General features: G+C 36.2%; 1 protein-coding gene across 3 annotated transcripts in view; it reads right to left on the bottom strand.

The window, feature by feature from the left end:
* IL1RAP (interleukin 1 receptor accessory protein) overlaps positions 1 to 24,892 on the bottom strand; it is a 128,351-nt gene that overhangs the window by 7,658 nt on the left and 95,801 nt on the right. Inside the window, exons 8-12 of one of the 3 annotated variants that reach the window (XR_012073417.1) lie at positions 23,853 to 24,001; positions 14,212 to 14,355; positions 12,765 to 12,908; positions 2,548 to 3,126; positions 2,181 to 2,265 (exon numbers count right to left, since the gene is read on the bottom strand). Coding sequence is in view for 2 of the 3 variants with exons in the window: in XM_015236602.3 (XP_015092088.1) it covers positions 2,408 to 3,126; positions 12,765 to 12,908; positions 14,212 to 14,355; positions 23,853 to 24,001 (1,156 nt within the window). In the remaining variant the exon portion in view is untranslated. Of the gene's footprint in view, positions 1 to 2,180; positions 2,266 to 2,332; positions 3,127 to 7,052; positions 10,297 to 12,764; positions 12,909 to 14,211; positions 14,356 to 23,852; positions 24,002 to 24,892 lie in introns of those variants that run through there. The other 2 variants (XM_015236602.3, XM_072962769.1) reach the window with 2 other exon arrangements.

Genomic DNA, 24,892 nt, shown 5'->3' with positions numbered 1-24,892 from the left:
ATGTAAATTGATACTTACCAAAATTCAGCTTTTGAGAGCTCCACAATTATCTAGCTACACATTCATAACAAGAGCTCATGTTTAATTTTCCATGCCTCTGCCACTGGTCTTTTCATTTATTTCCTTCACTAAGAAAATAATTTATAAATGACAAAAGTAATTTCTCGATTTTTCCAAAGACATTTTATGGTTTGGGACACTGTGCTAATAAGGAATAAGACTGATTATGGGGAACAGCTTTCTCTCCCTTCTTGGGATTTGTGGCAACATACATTAACCACTATTTAACCGTTTTAGAGAGGAAACCCTACAATCTGTCTTCCAGGGAAGATCCTTAAACATACACCAGGAATGGATTAATCTCTTCAAGAAGGAACGCTGTGTAGAACATGAGTTGTGCTCGGTCATTTTCTGGTGGATATTCAGGTAGGGTAGCCTGCCATTTCTTAATTACAAGTTTCCTGATTGGTCACATTTACTCTGGATGGCTCAATTCTCCTGTCTTATTTTGACAGGAAAAGAATCTAATTGTAATGTAATCTAACCTGCATTTTTCTCCAAGAGGAGGAGTGGTATGAAAATTCTGGCTCCTCTCTCCATCCCTCATTCACTTTTACTGACTGAAAAAGGATGGCATTCATTGGGCCATTACTCAGTAGCACCAGGGCTCATGTACTGAAGATGAGTGCTCATGTCTTGTAGGAAATTTTGCTCTTTTTGCTCTGTTACTGTTCAGGAGTAGCAGATTGTGCTTCTGATTTTCTCACGGTAAACTCACCAGGCAAAGACCTTTTGCAGAGTAGATGTAAGACACACTATTTTCCAGCTTTTTCCCCTTAATGGAATTTTGGGTCAGATCAGCCCCATTCTAAGGGTCCAGATGTCTTCAATTTGGTAAAATAATAAATGTCTTCCATTATTTCCTTAGGACCAGCCTGTGTTTTCCAGTCTCAATATTACCAGGGTTATTGGGATTCCCATTTGGACATAGGTTCTTCGAGTAAATACTTCAGTTCTGAAATTACAAATATGTGTTTGTGTGTTTTGGGTGGTTCTTTCCTTTCTTCTTTTTTTTTTTAATGTTTAAGTCATCCCATAATTGACAAATTACATAACGTTCTGGATTTTTAGATTCTTTTAAAACACTGGACAATCTTTCGACACTGGAGCTATTCAGTGACAACAATCAAGATGGAGCTGAGTAGAGGATGCTGCCTTTTATTTTATTTATTTATTTATTTATTTTTTTGATGCTGCCTTTTAAAGAAATACATATTCTTTAATTACCTGCAGGCTCAACCATCTCTATGCTCTCCTTGACTTGGAAATCAAATGTCACGTTCCTTTTATGATTGTGTTAAAATGTTTAGGGTAAAGAAATACTTATCTGTACCTATGCTCTTGTACACGTGGGTAATAGATGGAGAGAATGTATATTATGATTATATTTGCCCCTGTTTTCTCTTTTTTTTTATTATTTTTTGATCCTTGTAAGCCCTTGAATTAACTATCCATTCTCAGAACCCTGAATGAGAAGAAGGAGTTGATGGACCAAACTCTACCCTAAACCTCTAACCGTACTGAATTTTTCAGCTGTCATTTCTAAAAATTTCATAATAAAATTTTTGTGTAAACTGCCATTTCATTTGAAGCATTTTCTCAATCTCTTTTGGTCCTTTCCTAGATCACGCCTAATACACATTAGAATGAAACTAAAAAGACATTTCATCTTTCCTAGTACCTAAACCAAACCTCAATTTCGTGAAAGGTCATAAAATGTAGAAGGGAGAGAGAGAAGTAAAAATTTTTTTAGTTCAAATGAAATCACATAAAAATATAACTTTATTGATGCTAACAACTTTAGGCAGTTTAGAGAACACTAGCTTACAGTGAGACAGAGAACGCTATGTAGCCCTGTGTGGGTGTATTTGGTTCTTCCTGGGAAAACGTGCTGCAGGCTTCCTGTTGCACTTAGTCCTACGTCTTCCACCGGAACCAACTCCATGATGCTCCCTCGGGACACACATACCCTGTAAATGTCATAGACCAAGTACACCTGACTGATTCATAACATAAGGTTGGTCAACAAACTCAAAGGAAACACACTGAAATTCTTTGCTCAGTTTAAAACCATTGGGCGAGAGAGAGGATCAGACTTTAGGCAACTTGCACATCCTGACCTTCTAGGGCCCAAGAAGAGTGTGCTCTTCCTGAGGCCATTAGAGGCAATAAATAGGGATTCAGGTCCTTTGGGTCTTTTTTCTCCTAGAAATAAATAGGTTTTAAAAATCAATAAAGGGGGCACAATCTGATAGTCCATTAGATGATAAAAATGTCAGTTATTCCCATAGGTTCATGACACAAAATGGGCTGGTTGAGATAGGAGCCACCACCCACCACACCGTAATTATAGGATATAAAAGTCATTGTTATTGGATAAATCCGTGAAATGGTGGAGAGCAAGGGCTGAGATCTGGGGAACAGGGGGTTCCAATCTGGTGCCATTTTGTATCCATTGAGTTTCTGACTCTTGGGGAACAGGCTTACAGAGGTGTGTCTCCCACTGGGGCTGGGTGTGAATCTCTGCCCGGCTCTTGCTCCTAAGGTGACTCTCTCCTTCACAGTAGGTGACGCAGCAGCGACAGGCTGCAGAAGGCTTCCCTTTGTGCTTGGACATTGTGTCCGGGGCTGGAGAGGCAACTGCGGCCCTCCCTGAGCCCTGGAGTTCTGGGGGCTCTTTCAAACGGCTTCTCCTCCTTTGAACATGGTCCATACTGATGTCAGACTGGGAAGAGCAGCTCTCATTCCAGCCAGAGCTGGCACTCAGACTTCTCAGGGGAAGAGCCAACCGCAAGGCCTTCCAGAATTTAGAGCCAGAATGTTTGGATTTTTCTCCCTTCCAGCTCACAAAAGAAACAGACTCCTTCAGCTGCAGGATGCCTGGGTGCGGATGCTCAAGGGGTCGGTACTCAACCACAATGAGCTTCGTTGCGATGGAGTTCTGGCACATGACACCCAGTTTGAACTCCAGCATGCTGATGCTCTTTTCTGTCACATAGTCTGGGCTCAGAACAACAATCATCCTCCGGCTCCTCTGAATGAAGTCAAAAACTGCTTCCACTGTATCTACAGGAAAATGGAAAGATAGGACAATGCCTAGTGAAAACTTATATTATAAGTTTCAGTTCATCATTGTCCATCCTACAAAGGACAGGCAATGAATAATACTTGGGGATATAGGATCTACATTCGAAATAATCCACCCAGTTAAGGAGTATCACCTACACCACTTTTTCCAATGGTTGCTAAGTATTCGCTGCCTTCAAGGGTGAGGAACTAACCACCTCTAAAAGCAGCTCATTTCAGCTCAGTTGGTAAATAATTTCTTGTTTTCAAATGTTCTTTACTTCCACTTTTATTTGGTGATCTTATATGTAACATCTTTAAATATCTGAACTATTTCACAATTATTGTGATCTCGTATGTTTTTCTCATCACCAGATTAAAGAACTTCAGGATTTTTATCTTATTCTCCACATGACCTGGTGTGAAGTCTCTTCTCCACTTTTGTGTTTTTTTCTGAATTTTATATTATAAAATCATAAATTTTCAGTTTATATATGTGTCTCCTAAGAGTGGTATCCTGAACAGGACTGAACAGGATGCTCCAGACAGTCTAATCAGCAAAGATCAATAGGGAATTGCTACTTCCTAAGAGTCACATAATTACATCTCTTGGTATTTGAAATTTTTGGACTCATCAGGCAGTTCATAGTATCGATCATGTTGTCAACCAAAATTCTTTATTCATGTATGTGCATGTTGTGTGTGTGTGTGAAGAATTGGTCTGAAAATCAATTAAAATCAACAGAAATGACAGTGGGTAAGAATCAGTCAATTATTTAAGACTTTTCACCAAGCATTCAATTCTAATGATTACTGAGGTAAATTTGGACAGAACCCAGTGGAAAGTTCTTGAGATAAACGCAGTGCTTAATTCACTGTGATATTTAGAGCTTAAATGATGCGATTTTTCTGAAGAAAAGGAATTCCAAATGTATAAATAGCCATCACTGACAACAGGGAAAACATGCTGCAGACAGACCATGAAGTTGAGTACCTAAGCTTTTGAGGCCAGGGGCGAAACACTGACTGAGAAGCTTCGCAGCCTGTGAAGACAAGCTGAAAGTCTGCAGGGAACTGGATCATGAATTTGACAGGCAATGAAGGAGATGTGCTCCTTACCAGATTCGTTCTTTCCAGTTTTTGAATTTCACATGAATTTGAAGGTAGTCAAAAGAGACACGTTAATGCTTAAGAAATTTTGACTGGGTCTATCAAGAGCACAAAGTATTTTAGATAATTTTTGTTTCAATCTTAAAAGATACATCTAAATTTTCACTCATCTTCAAAGTCTGTGTGTGCCTACGTGCGTGTGTGTTTTGGTAACTCCTTTGTCCTTTCTGGTTCTACTCAGAATCTTATGTAGATGCCTTTCATAAATCTGAGAATGTGAGAGTAGAATTTTACTGTTTCTCATCTCAGGATAAATACAATGTAACCTTAAAATAAAATGGATAGTTTTCAGGAACAACAAAATACTTGTGCACTTACATTGTGCGTGTGGCATGTGTGTGTATGTCTCACTTCAAAATGGTCACTTTGGGAAAATGTCTGTTCTGTCCAATGGGGATACCATTGTTGAAAATAAAACATTGTCCCAGATTTTCTAAAGAAAATTGTCTTTAGAGCCTGGTGCTTTTAAAAAGATTTTTAAATTTTGGTACCCCACCCTGAAAGCGTAGGATTTGCATTTGAAAGAGGGTAATAAAAAAAAAAAAAAAAGCAAACATGAGGAGTGGAATTCCAGACACTGAGGAATGGAATACAGGAGATGCTTCTCAGGTGAGGTTGGGCTATACCTAGGGATTTCGCATAATACTCCGAAGGAAGCTGTTTCTTTGTGGCACATTTTAGTATCTTCCATATTGTCAAAACTTTATATTTGAAGATGTGAATTATTGTTCTTAATCTGAAGATTATTTGGAGAGGAAGTTGTAAACTAGGTTGTTTATTCTATTTGGCTTAAAAAATCAAGTGTGGTTATAGATCGATAAGGCCAGTTTTCTTGTGTGGTATGAAATTGGTTTTGAAGTTAAATTTTCTGATCAAGAACTCTTCAATACTCCATAATACACCTGCCTGTAGAAGTCATAATCACCCTGGTATTCACTAGGGAGTAGAAAGAAAACCAGAAGAAAGCTAAAGCTGTACTTTTGTTCTTTGGCTGGGTTATTGGTATATGAAGGAGGAGCAAGCCTCTCTCTCTCAGCCTCTCTCAAAACTTGAAGTGCAGTTTAAAAAAAATGGGGGCACCTAATTTGGAAGATGAATCTGAATTCAAATATTGGTTTCTCCATTTATCTTATTTAATACAATCATTTATTTTAATATTTTTAAAAGTCTGAGTTCATTTACCTATAAAATACATATGAGGAGAGCAAACTTGTAGGATTGTTAGACACTTAAGCGATAACTATATGTAAATGTCTAGCACATGGTACACATTGGAACTGATCACTTTGATTAAATTATTATTCAATGTTTAGCGAACACAACATTAAAATAATGCATGGACTAATGTTGATTGAATCAATTCCTAACAGTAACATTAGAGAATCACCTTAAAATGTGGGTTTATAAGAGAACAGTAAGTTTTCAAATTCTGCCTATTCAGCTTAAAAGAAATATGGATAAAATACTACTGGAATATTTAGTCGATTAGCCCATTGCTAAAGATACGCCATCTCCATTGGGTAGAAACAGAAATAACCCAGTTGCTGAATGTATCTCTTCTTTCATACTATAAATTTACTTGTGTCAAAAATCTGGTGACCTCAGTAAATGACTAAAAAAATATATTGCGAGTTTTAAAAAGGTCAGTAATAGCTAGGTGGCCATGATACCCAAACTACTGATATTGAAACCTGCTGATACTGAAAATAGTCACCACTATATGCTAGGAGATCATTTAATATTTTCAAAGCTGGAAGCAACTTCAAGCTCAGTGTCATTTATCCAAAATGCAAAACACCCTTTAACAAAACCTCAGTAAGATCCAGCAGGTCTCTGCTTGTATACCTCTAGTATCGGGGTGCCTAATATCTCCAAAGATAGTGAAATAAATTATTGTTCAACTCTAAAGTTGTTTCCTGAATGAGTAGAAATTTTCTTATAACTTTCATCCATTGATCCTAAGCCTCCTCTTTGGAGACTGATTTAAAACAGGATAATTCTTCAGTAGGAAAATTTTTACTAAGCTAACCAGCCCAGTTACAGGGATCCAATAAATATTCTTGGAATAAATGAATACTTGAGATTTTTTTTTTAAAGTAAGACTTTCCTATTACTATGGGCTTAATATTAACTCAAAAGAAAATGCCTTTCCAAATATTTATCACTGCTTTGTTTGAAATTTCTGAAAGAAATGTATCTTTGATTCAAATGATCATCTGTTAACTAAAGGCAAGACATTAGTTAATCTCATTCCGAAGCAATTGCCTTAGGGTTGCATTAAAACCTATATATGGTAAACGATTCCTGTAATCTACTTAAGTTCCAAGTTGAACAAAACAGAATAGGCTTGTGTCTTTATTTTAAAACTCTCTCTCTCCTCTCTCTCCCTCTCTCCTCTCTCTCATTCTTCCTCTCTGCCTCTTTGTTATTCTTTCTCTCTTTCTCTTTCTCTACACACACACACACACACACACACTTGGTATACTAGATCAATCCATTTTACTTAACTCTTTAACTCACATGTAAAGAAAATGTTCTGGAGATGAAGTTGCCAGCTTTCTAAGAATTTTCTCAGAAAGAGAACATGAATGTCCCTTATAACATTTCTTTTTCTAAGTGTATCATTAATTCTTTTTATTATCATTTCCTATGCCCAAACATGAAAATAAAGACAAAAAACATGCACAAAATAAAATTCAAAGCTGAAAATAAATGATTTATTTTCAAAATAAACAAATTTACAAATTAAAGGGAAAATGGAAAATACAAAAGTTTATGAATAAAATTAAAAAAGATAATCTTAAAATATTAAACCTATGGAAAGAAAATTGATAATTAACAATGGAGTGATGCTTTTGTTTCCCAATACAGTGGAGTGTTTGTTTATTAGAATCCTATGGAATCATCTAAATTACAATGCAGAAAAGAATTAAATAATTTTATATGATTGTGTAATTAGACACTCTACAGATCATGTTTTTTTTTTGTTGTTGTTGTTGTTGTTAATTTGGGTGCAGAAGGTCTTCATATCATATACCTAAAACCATTAAGGTTTTTTTTTTCACATTAGATACTTCTTTTTTAACATCAGAGAGCAATTTCTTCTTGCTCTCCATATTATCTTTCTCCATTTCCCTCAAATATTCTGTATTAGGCATCTTCTGAGACATAAACAAAAAATCTTGAAGCAAAATTCTCTTAGGATAAGACATCATTTAGATTTGAGTTGCTTTAGATTTAAGCATTTGGAAACGTTCAGTACCAAAGACAGGAATATAAATAGACCAGAAGCATCAAGAAATTTCTAGGGAAACCAAACGGCACTTGGGGTAAATAGGAAATTCAAAAGTGCAAAAAGAATGCAGCATTGGCAATAGAATGGCTGGCCCCTTCCTGATGGGACTGTCCCCCAGTTACCTGAAGTTCACGCTAGAATTGATATTCAAAGCTTATCTGGAGTCAGCTCTCCTCTGGTCTTGTGAGTCAAAGGTTAAAAGGAGGAGTAATTGTGGTTTGTAATAACAAAAAGCATTAATAAGGCTAAAAAATTTGGATTCAAGAGTACCTTTATACCATAGTTTATGGTCAACGATTCATGAAGTTTTTTTAAATTTAAAATAATCAATAACTCCTCTAAGAAAAGTGATTTATTATATAGACGTTAATACCTCCAAAGGACACTGAAATATAGGAGGTAGTTTTAGAATTGCTTATCAACATTCGTATTACTAATTTAAGGGTTTCCTTAAATTATGAATCATTGTGTTTCATAGGATATCAAGGCTGATTAATAGGTATTTTTATTTTCTTTTCCTTTATTGCTTGTCAATCCAAATAGAGATTTACCTCTCTAGTAGCTGAGTACAAACATTAACATAGCTTAGTTTCTAAGTGTATGTGTTTGTTACATAGTAGACGATGAGTTAATGCCAGAGGACTGGCTATTGCGTAGCAGTGACCTTGGAAGTGCTGTGTGCAACGGATTCCTATGCACCCAGATCAACTGTGGCAGTAGTAAGTTATTTATACTAATTTAGGGAAGGCGAGAACTAACAACAACTAACACTTTGTTAGCTGTAAATTCACAATTATTAATGTGCAGAAAACACTGACACGAAAGTGTTACAGTAAAGAACATAATTTAAAAACTGGATAAGAGTTCCATTACTTTGTGATATTGTGCCAATGACTATTTGAAGTCATATGTATATATGTGTATGTATATGTGTGTGTATATATATTTATATATACAATTCAAGTATATATGTATATATATGTAATTCATGTGTATATGCAATATATATACATATATATAATTCTTGTGTGTATATACATATATATTTAAAAATCTATATTTAACATATAGATAATCACCACTCTGTAAACTCTAGACTTAGTTTTCACTTTTCCAAGTCTTAAGAACAGTAACAGTTTACTTAAAACAAACTAAAACAAATTTCATTGACAATGACTTTTCACACTGACTTTGTTTGGAGTGAGTCTATTAACTGTACCAGTGAATAACATATGAAAAATACTTGGGGGTCCAGTTAATGCTCTTAAAATAGTAATGCTAAAAGCAACTCTCAAGGTCACTGAGTCTGTCACACTTTACAATTGGGAAAGAGAAAAAAGTGAGGAGAAATTACCTTCCTAATATTCACATTAGCAAGGCTGAGATTAAAAGACAAATTGACAAACACTCTGTTCTGTGCTGTTTTCACAAGCCAGAAAATACCCTAAAAGCATTTTGCTGTTATTCTACTTGCTTTTAGCACCATTAAGAGAAGCTTCCTATCAGACTTAACCAAGTGTGGAGCCACCTGCAGACTCTGAATGACTGACACAAGGTGCAGTAGACAGGGAGATGGAGTGATCAATATGGGTCAACCTATGGACTATCAGGAGTTTACTGTAATAAAAAACTGGGATATATTTTTCAAGTTGACAGATATGACATCAATTACCTGAGATAAGAGGGCACCCAGCGGGGGAGCATAGTAGGAGACAATACAGGCAAGCCCTTTAAACCAATTATAAGGAACATTTTCAGTTCCAGTGCTTTGTATTGCTCCAAGTGGGTGTCAGTCTTGCTGTGATGCTGCCATGCACAGCAGAGTGAGCAAAAGAGCTCATTATCCTTAGCTAAAATACATTTAGGCCTGGATTATCTTTTTAGTGGATGAGTAAAAATAAAAGAGAAAGAAAACTCTACCTGGAAGCTCATGGTGACCCTGTTAACGACTTATCTTTAAGAGGTCTTTAAATCCACAGCAGAAGGCTGCCTCGTAATGTTAAGATTGTTAAAAGAGAGAGAGGGAATAGAGACACGCAGGACCGGGAATGGAGGATGCCGGGGAAATTCACATCAACCAAGTCTTTGTTTGCAAAGAACGTAGTGAACCTAGTGACATCAGATGCTGGTGACGGAAGGCGGCACTGTCATTCTAAACCTTGGTATTGCCTGAGGAAGTGCAACAGCCAGTCACACAGTCACCCTGAACTTATCTCCATGGGGAGGCGTCCATAGATTGTTTTTCTGTCCATGAAACAATGAATTGGGGAATAAAGAAAGGTGAACTCTTCCTTCCTGGAGTACCCTTAGATCTTTTTACTCCTTTCATTGGCCCTTTCATACATTTTTCAAGGATGAATAGGAGAGACCCTGCTCGCCACTTCTAGACCACCTGGAGCTTTTCTTCACTGGCATGGCCACCTGCAGCTGCTTCCAGAACCTGCCCTGCGGATACTTGGATTTCTCCCCTTTCCATTTAATGACCGTGAGCACCGTCTTAGCCCTCTTCAGCTCCTTCACCTTCATCTCCTTGACAGCCTTGTACTGTACTAAAATGACGTTGATGTTGCCCCGAGAGGCCATGTTTTCTAGGCCAGCCTTGAGCTCCAGGAGGGCTTGGGTTCCCTGGAGCATGTAGTTGGGGCTTAGGACAACCAGGAGGCGTCTGCTTTTCTGAATGAAGCTCAAGGTCTCATCTGTGACAACTGGGAAAGAAAACACCATGGGGATTAATGTCGGCCAGGAACTCCCCAAAAGTATGTGGCTTGAGCAGCAAGTGAAAGGAAATTAGGGTAGCAGCCTGAGGATGGAGGTGAAAGTTTTCACCAAGAACACTTAACCCTTAGACCCGATCACTCTGTTCACAAAATGTCACTCTCTTCAGGGAGAAGAGAAACTATATGCACATATTCCAACCTGCAAAGAATTCCAAACAGCCATAAAGCCAAAATGTATTTCTATGACCTTGATCTTCAAAAGCATTATTTGGGACACGAAGAATAAATGGGTTGTACTGAAATCAATTTCTTCAAACTATGTGGCATGTTGTGACCCAGCAAAATCAGCTCCTGGGCCCTTTCTCCCCCAAAATACCCATATATCAACTCTCTATAGCCAGTGAACATTCAAAAATATAAACATTATAGAGTCAAAGTCATAGAAATTCATTCTCCATTAACACAGAACCACAAGAGTAAGACCCTTCATTTTCCGAAAGTCCCCCTGTATTGCCAGACACTCCCTCGACCCAGACTAGTATCACTATTTCATTGGAACAGGAACTTTAGAAAATTTAGCCAATTGAATGGCATTTTGGCTGGCATCACATTCGCAGCTCAGCTTTCTATTCTGCTCTCTCCTCTGGAGCCTAAATTAGTCCCTGGATCTTTCTCCTTAAACTCCTACCATTACTGTGAAGCCATGTGTTTCGGCAGCTGCTAGCTGATGTGTGTGCCTTCGCTAACAAGCAAATGCTTTCTTCAGGTCAAAAATAAGAAGAAAAAAAACAAGGAAAGTGGAAATGCAGTGTAATTTCATGCTGTTTTCAAGGGCTCTGATTAGTTCCTGTCAGTAAACTCTTGGGGATAATCCATCTCCTCGAGGTTGCTCATCAAGGACTGTATAACCCTTCACCTGGGGGTCAGAGAGAAGCCAGCTCCAGGGAAGGCACTAGCATTGTGGAAAGCTACTTCATGGCCTACCCCTAGGTGGTCATTTTGCATCTTAATCTTCACAGGTGTAGAGGCAGTGGGGAAAGACTTGCAATTAAAACAGCATGTGCAGTCTGGAGTTGAATCCAGGAATAAGTAATTATCTACTCCAAGCAGTGTTGCTGGAGGTTGATCATGTGTAAGCAGGGAAAGAGACCCAGAGGCAAAGAGGACTGAGTGAGAGCAGTAGGGAGAATCGAAAAGATCACGAGGATCAACCATCAGAAGCAAGATGCAAGAGTGATTATGTAGAACTTTAAATCTTCAAAGAGCTATCAACCTCTACTGCTGTTATACTGTGTATCTTTATGTAACTTTTCACATGGTAGATCAATATTTGTTGAATGGCTGAATGAATGACTAAATGGATGAATAAATCATTTAGGATATTAAGTCATAAAATGAATTTAGCCTTCAACTGTATAGTCAAGTCATCATTTTTCTGGCAAAATTATCCTGAAGATTTCCTTTGTAGAACATAAACATGATGGATTTTTGGTGATGCATGGGGACATAAAGTGATCCAGTTAATTCAAAGAATCGACATTAACTATCTCAATTGTCAATATAACATTCAAAAAAAAATTAAGCGATTAATTTAAACAGGATTTTAGAGGAAGAAAGTAAATTAGTTCCTTGTGAATATTAGAGACATTACATGTATTTTAACTATTTAAAAGTGCTATTATGTGTTTATAAAACAGATTCAACATTCGCGATCATTTTAGGTGTCACTGTGTGGACCTGAAAAATAGAGGTGTACTTTTATTTTAAAACATTCAGCAATTCAACATTCATTTTAAACTATTAGAGTATACTGGCCTTTGTAAAATTTTAAACTCATCTCAAATGTATAAGCTGATAGAAAGGAAGGATATATTCAAGCAAAGAGGGAATTTGAGTAGCACTGGTTTGCTAGAAAACAAAAGTGAAGAAAAGGAAATTAGGAAATGCCAAAGGGAAATGTTCTAATTATTACCAGTAAGTAATATTAAAAAAGGATTCCGTGCATTCTCTTCTAAACCTCATTTTCAGTAAAATTGAGTAAACCTGATTCTTTATAAAAAGTGTTTTGTTTCAACTCAGTCTTTGTAAAATATTGTAGGCAAATTAATGCAGATAAGCTAAACGTTCTAAAAATCTAAATGTGAGTCAAAAAGGATGCTTAAAGCGATGGCATTTAACAGAGCTCTAATCCACTGTGAATCTACAGTTTTATAACATCGAGTTTCTAAAAGCTTACAAGGGAAAATATTTTAATACCATAAACTGCAGTTGAATAGTCTGCATCTTATAATGTAGATTTATTCCTAGAGAGTCTCTGTCTGTTGCATCAAAGAACTGGACAAATGTCCAAAGATGCCAACATAAAGCAGAGCCGTGACTCTCATATGTGACCCAAAGCTAAGAATCTCCTCTGCCTTTCAGGGTAGCATCACTTGTCCTCATCTGATAATACCTACTTCCCCCAGGCAGACTGTCCCGGTCAAAGATGCACAGCTTGTATCCAAATTCATTCTCCAAAACTCCACGGAGGGTCAGTAATACAAATTCTTCTTCTTCAGCATTCCTTGCATAGGACACATAAATATCATATTCCTTCCCATCTAGCAAAACAAAAACAAAAACCACAAAACACAGACCCAATATAAATTAGGAATGTTTCTCAATAGTATTGCATTTTCCCTTAAATCTAACTTTTGAATATTAGACATTTTCATTTTTTACATATATGAATTAGCTGACAGATTTCAGTGTGATTTCCCACTTGTGACAGGTCTCCAGGCAAAATGACTATTTTAAGGTGTAATCGCAATGTTTATCTGAGGTGTTTTTGTTCTCATCTCACCGAGCTCAGATTTTGTAGTGGAGGATGAGTGAGGTCTGGCTCATTCAACTATGAATTAATACAATCGGGAAGAAAATAGTTAGTCAATCATAGTCATAATATCTTGCAGAAAATTTCTAGTTCCTGTCCTCGTGTGTAGATATTAGAATTATAAATTGAGCAAAACTTTGAGAAACTGTCTAAATTATTTATACTTAAGAACATCTACAATATAAAATACACTTAGATTCAATAAACCAATCTTTCCCAAAGTTGTCTAACTATAAAAATCACCTCTCATTAAGAATACAGGTTCTGTGTCTCTTCCACAAACCTGCTCAGTGAGAATCATTATGGGATGCATGTAAGAAACTGTATGTTTCAATGTTTCATTCTTGTCACCAGGCACATATACACTAGAATACTGCTACTTAAAGTTCAATGTGCACATGGATCACTTGGGAATATTGTTAAAATGTAGCTTCTGATAGGAGTTAGGGTTCAGATTCTCCTTTAATAAGCTCCCATATGATGTTTCTGGTACATGGACCACACGTGAGTACAGGGTGTGGCTCTGCACCGGCCAGTACATTAGCTACAGACCACGAGCGGCTACTGAACACTTGAAATGCAGCTGGTCTGAACTGAGATACACCATAAGTATGAAATGTAATAATATACTGAATTTTGAATAATTTTTAGTACCAACAATAAGCCTAAAATATCTCTATTAAATTATTAATTACAAGCTAAAATGATAGTATTTTTATATATTGAATTAAATAAGATATATTATTAAAATGATCTTCACTTCCTTTTTGCTTTTCTTTATGTAACCACTAGAAAATTTAAAATTACATATGCAGCTTGCATTATATTTCTATATGAATAGTTCCTATCTAGACTAAATCACATATTGACCCAAGAAAGCAGAATAATATGCATTAGAATGCTTTTCAATAGTAATGGCTAAAACCAAAGGTCATCTAATTAAATCTTCCAGTTAATCTAGGTTTCATTAAGCCAATGTGTTTTCTAAAGATGACAGGAGAAGAGATTTACATCAAACTTCCATTACTCACCTAAAATAGTTTCATCCGTTCCAAAATGAGCCCGGTAAAACAGGACCATCTCCAGCCAGTACACATGGTAAACCACAATGAGAATCACCACCAACAGGACCGTGGCTCCAAAACCACACGCCAGTTCCACTGTGTATCTTGGAGCTATCGTTGGAGTAAACAACAAAGAAACAACTGATTTCCACGCAGTGATCACGGTGACCCATTACCCTGCAAATAGCCGTGAACCTGACTTACATGTGTGAACAAGCAGAGATAACATAGTAGGGGTTAAGCACTACATTTTAATGCTAGACTGTGGCAAATTTATCTTTTTGTTTCCAGAAACTAGCACAGAAGGTATTTTTAACTATTAGATGATTTGAATAGACTTTGATGATATACAAATTAAAACAAAATATTAGCATGGTAAAGGATTTAAAAGGTCATCCTTTGCAGCAACATGGATGCTCCTGGAGAATGTCATTCTAAGTGAAGTAAGCCAGAAAGAGAAAGAAAAATACTATATGAGATCGCTCGTATGTGGAATCTAAACAAACAAACAAACAAACAAGGCATAAATACAAAACAGAAATAGACTCATAGACATAGAATACAAACTTGTGGTTGCCAAGGGGGCAGAGGGTGGGAAGGGATAGACTGGGATTTCAAAATTGTAGAATAGATAAACAAGATTATACTGTATAGCACAGGGAAATATATACAAGATCTTATGGTAGCTCACAGAGAAAAAAATGTGACAATGAATATATATATGTTCATGTATAACTGAAAAATTGTGCTCTACACTGGAATTTGACACAACATTGTAAAATGATTATAAATCATTAAAAAAGTTAAAAAAAAAGGTCATCCAATTCAACTTACAGTCTGATACCTGAATCCCTTCAAAAATATTTTTGAAATGTGTTAACTCCATTTGTCTATCTCTTACCTGGACCAGCTTATGCTATTGGTAGAATTTTAATTGTTGGAGAAGTTAAGATGGAGCCAAAATTTTAATGTGATTCCATCAGTCTTAATTTCTTCCTCTTGTCCAGCACCATATGGAGAAATTTAATTCCCTTTTCTTTATATTTGTCAATAGGCCTCAAAAATATTATTATTGAGCAGAAAATGAGGATATCCACCAAATGTTGAGTATTGTTTGAAGAATCTCTAAGGTCTACAAATTCTAAAGGTTGACTTGTAATAGCCAGATATGGACAGATTTTCACATTATCTGCTTATTTTGTATGTGGTAAGCCCCTTATCCATTTATTTGAAATTATCAAGTCAAGTGAGGTAATTATCAATTATGTAAAAACTAGATATTAACTCTGTAAACTAGGTCTGTCACAATCAAACCACCAACGACCTGCCTCATTGGCCACTGTCCTTTCCTCAGAAACATCATGAGGATTTAACTTTGTGCCTTTGCTCATGCTGCGACTTCTGGCTGGTATAGTCCCTGCTCATTCTTCAGTTTTTAAGATCGTGATCAAATGTTATTATTTTTATGACCTTTCTTGGAATACACCTTCCCTGCAACATGACATCTGACTGACAGAAATTCCCACTTTCTTTTGTTTATAATTCTTCTACAACATTCTTATCATATTGTAGTTTGTCTGTAAGCCTGCTTCTCCACTCTCACTCCCCATTCAACTGTGCATTTAGTCTTCCAGGTAGAGACTGCTTTGTCCATCCTATCCTTAGAACTTCTAGGATCTGAATGGGCATTTCTGGATATAACCCTGGACACTTCAGGGATATTTAAAATAAATCTAGTAATACTAATGTATTAGTAACTTCATTTGGCTGATTTATCAGCTTGTGATACTGAAACTTAAGAGTTTGAAAAAGGAACAAAATATTTACTGGATCTGAAGCAAGAGTGGCTAAAACTATCAGTTGATTGGACAATTACTCATTGACATCTACTACTTGCTAGAAGCTGTCGAGGTTATAATGGTAGGTAAGACAGAAATGGTCTCTTCCCCCTTAGAGCTAATATTCTAATGAAAGGAAGTGAATAAGGAAGTGTAAATAAGTTAACTTTAGAGAGTGATCAGTGCTATAAAGAAAATAATGTGATGGAGGCGACCGAGGGGAGGGGTTGAGGGAGGAGAGTTGTATCAGGTAGGGTGGTGAGAAAAGGCCTCTTTGAACACTTGAACATTGCAAGGGGTAAGTGTTTGCCGAGATAAACCATAGAATAATTTCCTTCAAAGACGAGATTGTTATCGAGGCTCCCTGACTCCAAAGTTCAGAGATCTTTGCACAATACTACCATGAAGTTCAATTATTGATCCTATACGAGTGGAGAAATTCCTTTAAAACAGATAGATATCCTAAGGGGAAAATGGTAAGCAGCCTGGAGCAGACCCTGAAGTTCTCTAATTAAAGACAAAATCATTGTGCTTCAAGTTCATTATCCTACACTGCTGCAGAGGTAGACTGGGACTCAGCAGCGCAGAATTATTACCAGGTACTCTTTTACTTGTCCTGTGAACAGTGGGTTTTTGAAAATAAGAAAACTCCCATCATAAGATGCCAGAAGCTATGTAAGTGCAGTTGATGAGAATTTACTGAGATCAATGTGAGTAGCTGGCATGAAAATTGCTGTGTCCTTGGTATTTCCGAGTACATGCTATGTTAACAACACAGTGGGGTAATTCCTACTGTCATCTTCATGATTCACTCAGTTATGTTGGTCTCTTTGGGGAAACATTTTGTAACAGGGAGGAAAAAAAAAAGAGATCAGTGGATGCACTTACCTGAAATGGATTTTTTTAAAATATCAATAGTTAACTTTGCTTAATGATCAAGAGATCAATTGCACTCGTAACTTTCCCTCTGCCACATTCATGTTACTACTGGCTATTTTATTTCTAGTGGGGCTTTATAATTTTGTTTGTGTCATACACTTACTTGTGTCATATACAGATTGTATTTTGTTGGGCCATCTTCATAATGATAGCAAGAAGTTCCTAATGCTATTTAACTAACTGAACTCTTAAGATTAATAATCCACAAGCCTGAATTTCTAAATAGATTGAATCATATGCAGGAGGTGCTCTCACATTCAGCTTTGCTGGCTTGCAGGGGAAGCGTGACCCTCAGCCCACACTTTCTGTCTGCCCTACCTTGAACCTCTGATATTTTGGCATAAAGATTGTACTCTGATGCAATCCCAGACCAAAGGGCTTCCGATCAGAAAGGGGTGATGTAGTTTGACAAAACTGGACTCCTAAACTGCTTCTATCTTGGATCTCACTGATAATCTGATTCAGGATGGAGTTAAATTTAGCCACTTGCTCTGGTGTTACTCCCTGAATTAGAATTCCCTCCAGCCCTTTTGAAATTCTACAGTAATGACTGGCTTCAAAGCCCCAAAATTCCAGCTAACCACCCGTGGTTAAACCAGTCCAAGACCTTAGCTCTAGGCTTTTTCCCTGTGTTAAGTTACTGGTCTACAACTGTGTTTCTCCTTGAAAACTTAAGTTATGCTCTTCATCTTCATCACTGTAGTGGGAGCCTTGCTATCCACTGACTCTCTCAGCCAAATACCAGCTGCTTTAATTTCCAAGTATTCTCTGCCACAGAACCTATGATTATTTTTTGTTAAATTGTTGGGACTTCTTGACAATTTTCACTACTGTGATATTGACCATTTTCCTGAATCGCAGACAAAGAGGATGCTTTGTTTAAATCCTATGATAGAATTGACCTGCAGACGTGATTTGTTTGGCTATCATACTGTGTTAAAGCGTGTGCATTTTGGGCTTCAGCGTCTGGCCTTAGTGCAGTAATTGAACTGGGCAGCCTTTTCTCCAGAATATCTAAAATAATAGTTTTTCAAGTTTGGACAACTGGTCGTGCAGGAATGTGATCTATGAGAGGAAGAACACAAAAAAGGTAATCTCACAATTACCCTGGCTTTTTGCCTAAGGCACTTTTGGAACGATGGCACAGGAAGGGGAAAACCGGACGAAGCGCAGTACTCACACTGAGAGGAGGAGACTGAAAATAGAGTTCAGGACTATTGAATTTATAGGCCTGGGTATTGGAGAGAAGAAAACTGTATAGACAAAGAGTGCTAGAAATTCACAAGTCTTTGGAAAAATACAAAGCTTTGCACATAAGCGTGACACTTCACAAGGGCAGGCAAGGAGTAGGTACCAGTGAAAGAAAAACTGCCAGGAAAGAAACTAGAGTGCTGGAAACTGAACAATTCTAGAAGCACACACAGGGCTGAGAGACATCTGAGTTAAGACTACTCAAACTGAAGAAATTGTATTCATCTTCTCAAGTATTAAGTAGAGAGCCTGGAGAGGACATGTCTTAAAAATAGATCCACTCTAGCCTTAGAGTAAAGGCTGCTTCGGACCCACTCTAGAAAGGTGAGCAAGATGCTTCAAGAAAAGGTAAGCTGTTATGCAAGTATATTAACTACCTGCTAGAAAAAAAATTAACAGGTACTCATAAAATTCAGACACTCAATAGTGTAATATCCGCAAGTCTAGAATAGGACTAAAAAAATTTAGACAGAAAAAAAGCAAAAACAAGTGACCCATAATGAGAAGAAAATTCAGCCAATAAAAACAGAACCAGAATTGACAAAGATGATGGAATTAGGAGGAAAATATTTTAAAATGAGCATTATAAATATACCTGTTGAATTTTAAAAAAAAGACCATGAACATTATAAAAGCAAATAAGAAATATCAATACAGATATTTTGGTGGAGAATTACAAATTCAAAAACTGAAAAATAAAATCCTAATATTAAAAATGCTGTAACTACTTTAAAGGTATCAAAAAATAAGATGCATTAATGTATGCATAGAGGAATGAATAGATGGATAGGTACTGGACAAAGCAAAGATAGCAAAATGATGGAATCTAGGCGAGGTATATGATTATTCACTATATAATTCTTTCAAATACTCCATGCATGTGAAAACTTTCTTAATAAAATGCTGAAATATAAACATTACGATAAAATAAGACATTTTCAAATCAAGATAAAGTTGAGAGAATTTGCAACCAGCAGATGTGCACCATCAGAAACGTTAAATAGTTCTTTAGACTAAAGTGTTACCAAGAATGAATAGTGCCAGAAATGGAAAATATGCAAATAAATAGACAAACCTTTTTTTCTCAGGTCTTAATGTATTTAAAAGATACTTACTTAAAGCAAAAATAATACCAATGTATTGTAAATATTTATACTAAATGCAAAATTGAAATGTATCATAACAATAAGACAAAAAAAGGAAAAAAAGAAATGGAAATATGCCATTTTAAGGTTCTCATAAAATATGTACAGTGATTAGTTCAAGACAAATGATGGCAAGTTCAGCATTAATATTGTAAATTCTGTAGAAGAAAAAATTGAAAACCAAAGAGACAAAGCAGAGATATAAAAAGGATAGTAAATCATGATGATGTGGGGGTTTACCCCAGAAATTAAAGATTGGATCAACATTTTGAAATCAATCAATGGAAAGCATTACATTGACAGAGTATGAGAAAGATCGTTATGATCTTCCAATGGATAAGAATTTGATGCACTTCAACAGATATTCACTATAAAAACAAAACAAAATAAAACAAAACTCTTAGCAACCCAAAAACAAAAGACTAATCACTCATGCAGATAAAGGTCATCTACAAAAACCTACAAAACCCATCATATTTAATATGTGAAAACTGAATGATTGCCATGTAAGACAGGAAACAACGCAAAGACGGCTGTTCTCATAATTTCTGCTGATCATGCTACTGGAGGTTCAAAAGAATGCAATAAGCAGAAAAATAAATCAGAAGTATGAAGTTTGGAAAGGAAGGAGTAAAAGTCAGTTTATCTATGGGTGACATGATCAAATGTATAGAAAATGCTAAAACAAGGAAAAAACAAAAAAACTCATTTAATTTGTGAATTTGAAAAAGTCAAAGGATCGAGATAAAAACATATAAACTAATTAATTTCATGTTTCTTTTCTATCAATGAGCAGTTGGAAAAATGAAAATTTAAAAATACCATTATAATAACAGCAACAACAAAATATTTATGGATGAATTTAACAATATGTGTGCAAGACCTGTATACCCAAAACTAAAAGAAGCATTGCTGAGAATATTCAATTAGTCTTAAATAAGTTGAGAGCTATATCATGTAAATGGATTTAAAAACTCAATATTGCTAAAATTTCAGTCAAATCCCAGCAAGGCTTTGATGTTAGAAATTGACAAGCTAATACTAAAATCACATGAAAAAAATATATGGTTCCTAAAAGAGTCAAATCAATCTTGGAAAAGAAAAAAAAGAGGGCAGACATAAAGTATCTGATTTTATGACTTGCTTTATGTGTGTTTTTTTTTAACCTTTTTATAGGGGGAGGTAATTCAGTTTATTTATTTGTTTGTTTAATGGAAGTACTGGGAATTGAATCCAGGTCCTCATGCATGCTAGGCATTCACTCTACCACTGAACTATCCCCTACCCCCTGATTTCATGACTTACGTTAGAGCTGTTAATCAAGACAAAGTAGTATTGGAGTAAAGATAGACAAACAGATGAATAGAACAGAAAAGGGAATGCAGAAACAGACCTACATTCATAGTCTTTTTTTGGGGGGGGGCCATGTTGTCAAAACAATTCAATAAAAAAAGGAGAAAATTTTCAATATGAGGTTAGAACAACTGGTTTCTGTATGGAAAACCATTTTTTTTGAAATGGATCATAAGCCTAAGTATAAAAGAAGAATCTTTATAAATGAAAGAATGTTAATATAAAATCTAGAAAGTTCTAGCTATAATAGAAGAAACTTACTAAATGGATTTCATGAAACTTTAAAAAATTACGCTCATCAAAACAAACATTCACAAACTGTGTGAAAATGTTTACAAGTCATATCTGACAAAAGATGTTTGAGATATAATATACCACTAACAAGTAACCCAATAGCAAAATAGGTCAAAAATTCTAACGGGCATCTCAGAAAAAGAACCATTACTTAGTGGTCAGTAAGTCCATGAAAAAGTGCTCAACATCATTAGCATCTGAGTAATGCACATTAAAAACAATGTGATACTAGAGCCCATTTACTAGCATGGCTAAATTTTAAGTGTGATAACTCCAAAGCTTGGTGAGGACGTAGAGCACTTGGAACTTACATACACTGCTAGTGAAAGTGTAAAATGGTGTGACTTCTTTGGAAATAAGTTTGGCAGGTGCCCATAAAGTTTGGCCTACACCTTGCCTTAGTCCCTACCACTCTCCTTTTGTAAAACTGCATGTCTTTCATGTTCACATTAACTGCCTCTCCTTTAATACGTTGCTTTAACTGACTAGATGAAATTGTGCTGCTGTCAAAAGGTCTGTCCCAGTGAGCTCTTCTCATTGAGGCTAGGGCCTCTTTCTTTCATCTTCTTGATGAAGTACATAGAACGCTTTGTCAACAGATGCAGAATTCAGAGAAGGACCCCTACATATAATGTTTGAAGGCGGACGCGTATCACCTATGATCTCAGCATTAACTAGCCCAGAATAGAATCCAAATAAACAAACCCACAACAGCGCTGGTACCACTGGATGTACAGAGACCCAACTGGGTCCTATGTAATATTCATGTAATTTCAGCACAGATCACCTGGTCTAGTGGGTGCACTTATCACTCCACATTCCTGCTGCCACGCGAGTTAAACCATTCAGAACACAGCCTTCTGTGAAAGGAAAGCGACACAAGCAGCTCTGGTGGACAGACTTCCACATCTCTCCTAGATTAAACATTATTTTAGTTGTATATTTTGATTCTATCCATCTGACAATAAGGTATTAATTTATGCCATCCTCCATAGTTGTTTCCCAAAACACATGCCTCAGAAGATGAATTGCACAAAACACTACGTGTAAAGCATATGGCGCTAAATATATTTGAAAAAATCCTGCCTACTATATTAAAACTCCCTGCAGATACTCATATCAAATATTAACATATTAAAGACTCTAAGGGGTTGTGAACTAAAGTAACTTGATTGACTTTTATTTACCCTAGATGTCAATGATAGTTGAGTATAAAAGCCTTTTGTCATCTAACATCTATGAAAATCTTGTGGAGATAATAATTAAAAGAGCTAATATGTATTGAGCATTTAATATGTACATATGTATATATGCCAGGAACTGTGCTGAGTACTTTAAAACAACCCTGTGAGGTAATGGTATGATTTTGCCTACTTTAAATAGAAAGAATTGAAGCTCAGCGAGGTTAAGTGATTTTTCCAAGGTCACACAGTTAGGATGCATAGAAAACAGGATTCCAACACAGACTATCTGAGTCCATAGCACAAATAATGAATTGCAGTACTATAAAGGGTCTTAGCCGTGTTCTTAGGAACTAACTTTGGGAAATACTGCCTTATATCACATAGTTCAGTCTCTTCTCTTTGCACTGACTTCTGAGGAGCAGAAGCAATTAACTATTCAGAACCAATCCATTAAGCCTTCTTAAGATGCATACACACTTCAGGTCTTTGCTCTTTACTTTCTAAAGTGTAATGAAATGTTGACGAGAAGCCCGTTTTTCCATCAACTTTAATAAAGGTTTAAATCCCACTGCAAAATGCAACAGTTATGAACTAACTGTTTTTTTTGTGTGTGTGTTTGTTTTGTTTGTTTTTTTGCTTTTGATATAACCATCATAAGCTCTGACATTGGGATTCAGAATGATTCTGAATGGCCTGACTTCATGTATAATGCATCCTCATTATTATCCAGATCACTGAAAAACATTCTTGAAAAGATTAATTGGCTGGGGTTCTTTGTCAGGGGTGAGACCCAAAGAGAATTTCAGACACAGTATGCTTTAGGAGCAACAGCTCATACTAGAAAGCTTTATAATTTTTATTTATTATAGGAAAATCTGGTAATATCAACATAGAAATCATTTTACATCATTTTAAGTCATAGTTTAAGTAACCTTCATTTTAGCAGTTCTGGCTAGTGGTGTATTATAAACCTGCTTGAATATTGATACATAGTGTTTAAAATCAACATTTTAAAATTATGTTTTTGAGAATAAATATTTTCTATCTTACTTAACTACTTGCACAAAATTAGATGACTGCTATTTATAGTGTTTCATTATTAGAGATAATGCTTCTAAGTACATCGATGGGGACGTAATTCCCTTTCTGTTAGGTTATTTGTTCAGCAAAAATTCCAAAAGTATTAAGTCATGTGGTATGATCATTTTTATGACTCTTGAACTCTGTCATCAATGATTTCTAAAAGGGTCTTTACAATTCACCAACAATATGTGACTCTTATCAGTTTTATTATATCTTTGGTAGCTTTAAATATTTTATTTTTCATTACTGTATAGATATAAAACTATACTTCATTATCGTAATCATACAGAATTTTAAACTCACATTTGGGCAGTAAGTTACTAAAATTGTGAGAAATTATGTTTTGAGTATCTTTACATAGATGGAAACTTTCTCTCAAGATGTTTCATTCAACTTTAATTCATTGTTATGTGTCAGATGTGCTAAGTGCTGGAACTCTCTCCTCAATTTCTCCTTTTTCCTTATTCACCACAATGTTACATTTGGAGTTCACGGATTCATCCGCTGAATGCATCCATTACCTTTCTGTTTCACCTTGGCTGATTTGTCAACCTCCCCTTTGGCATTTCTGGCATGACAGACATAGTTGCGCTTGAGATCCTCAGCAGTAACTTTCTTGATGCTCAAAAGCTGAGTCCTTGTCTCGTCTTCTATTTTACTCAGACTTACGCTAGAAATAGGAGAAAAGAAATCAAAGCATTAGTGAGACCGAAGCCCATGGTCGTGTGGGAACCAGACAAGTAGACACCCACAGAACCCCTATATGAGGGCGATGCTGATAAACTGTGTTGCCTATAATCCAGTAGTTACAAAAGAAGACCAGCATCTCGATTCCAATACCACTCTTTACCATCTACACTACACCCAATTTCAATACCTCGATCAGCTCCCAGTGTTAGCATCATACTACAGATCTCTCTTCAAAGCGAAACGTCTCCCTTCCACAAACATCTGAGGCAGAATGCTGTATCAGTTTAGAGATAAGCTTCTGAGGTCGGATCCCTTTGGATTTTGATCTACGCTTTGTCACTTCCTGGTTATATACTTTGGGTGAGGTAACTAACCTTTCCATGTCTGAGTTCCTCCTTTGAAAAGGAGGAAAGTGGCAATGCCAACATAGTGCATTACATGTATTAACTTACTCAAGAATCCTGAGGATTAAATATGTTGATGTATAAGAATTAGAACAATGCTTAATACATATTTATATAAGCTATTATTATTATTACCCTACAGTAATAGGTAATGCATTTCAGGGATTCCCAAAACTTGGATTTTGAACATTGACCATTTTGGTCAAAATGCTGAAAACTCACGGTTATATTCTGAAAATAAGAAACTTCTCAGGGAAAGTAAACAAATCCTCAGCAAATCAGAGATCAACTGCTTTGAGTCCAAGATGAAGATTTAAAATCCTTTTGAACTACTTTGCTCAAAAGGGGAAAAACATTCTCTCTCCTACAGTTGACTGACATCCGGGTTCTTCTGATCAGGCTTACCATCAGTCGTGAAAACTTGGTAAAGGGCTATGATGGATTTAACCTAAGTAATTGCACTGCTC

This window comes from Vicugna pacos, chromosome 1 (genome assembly GCF_048564905.1).
Source record: "Vicugna pacos chromosome 1, VicPac4, whole genome shotgun sequence".
In the NCBI taxonomy this organism is placed as follows: Eukaryota; Metazoa; Chordata; class Mammalia; order Artiodactyla; family Camelidae; genus Vicugna; species Vicugna pacos.
Note: the sequence above shows the minus strand (reverse complement) of the source record. Positions and strands in the feature narration are given on the sequence as shown.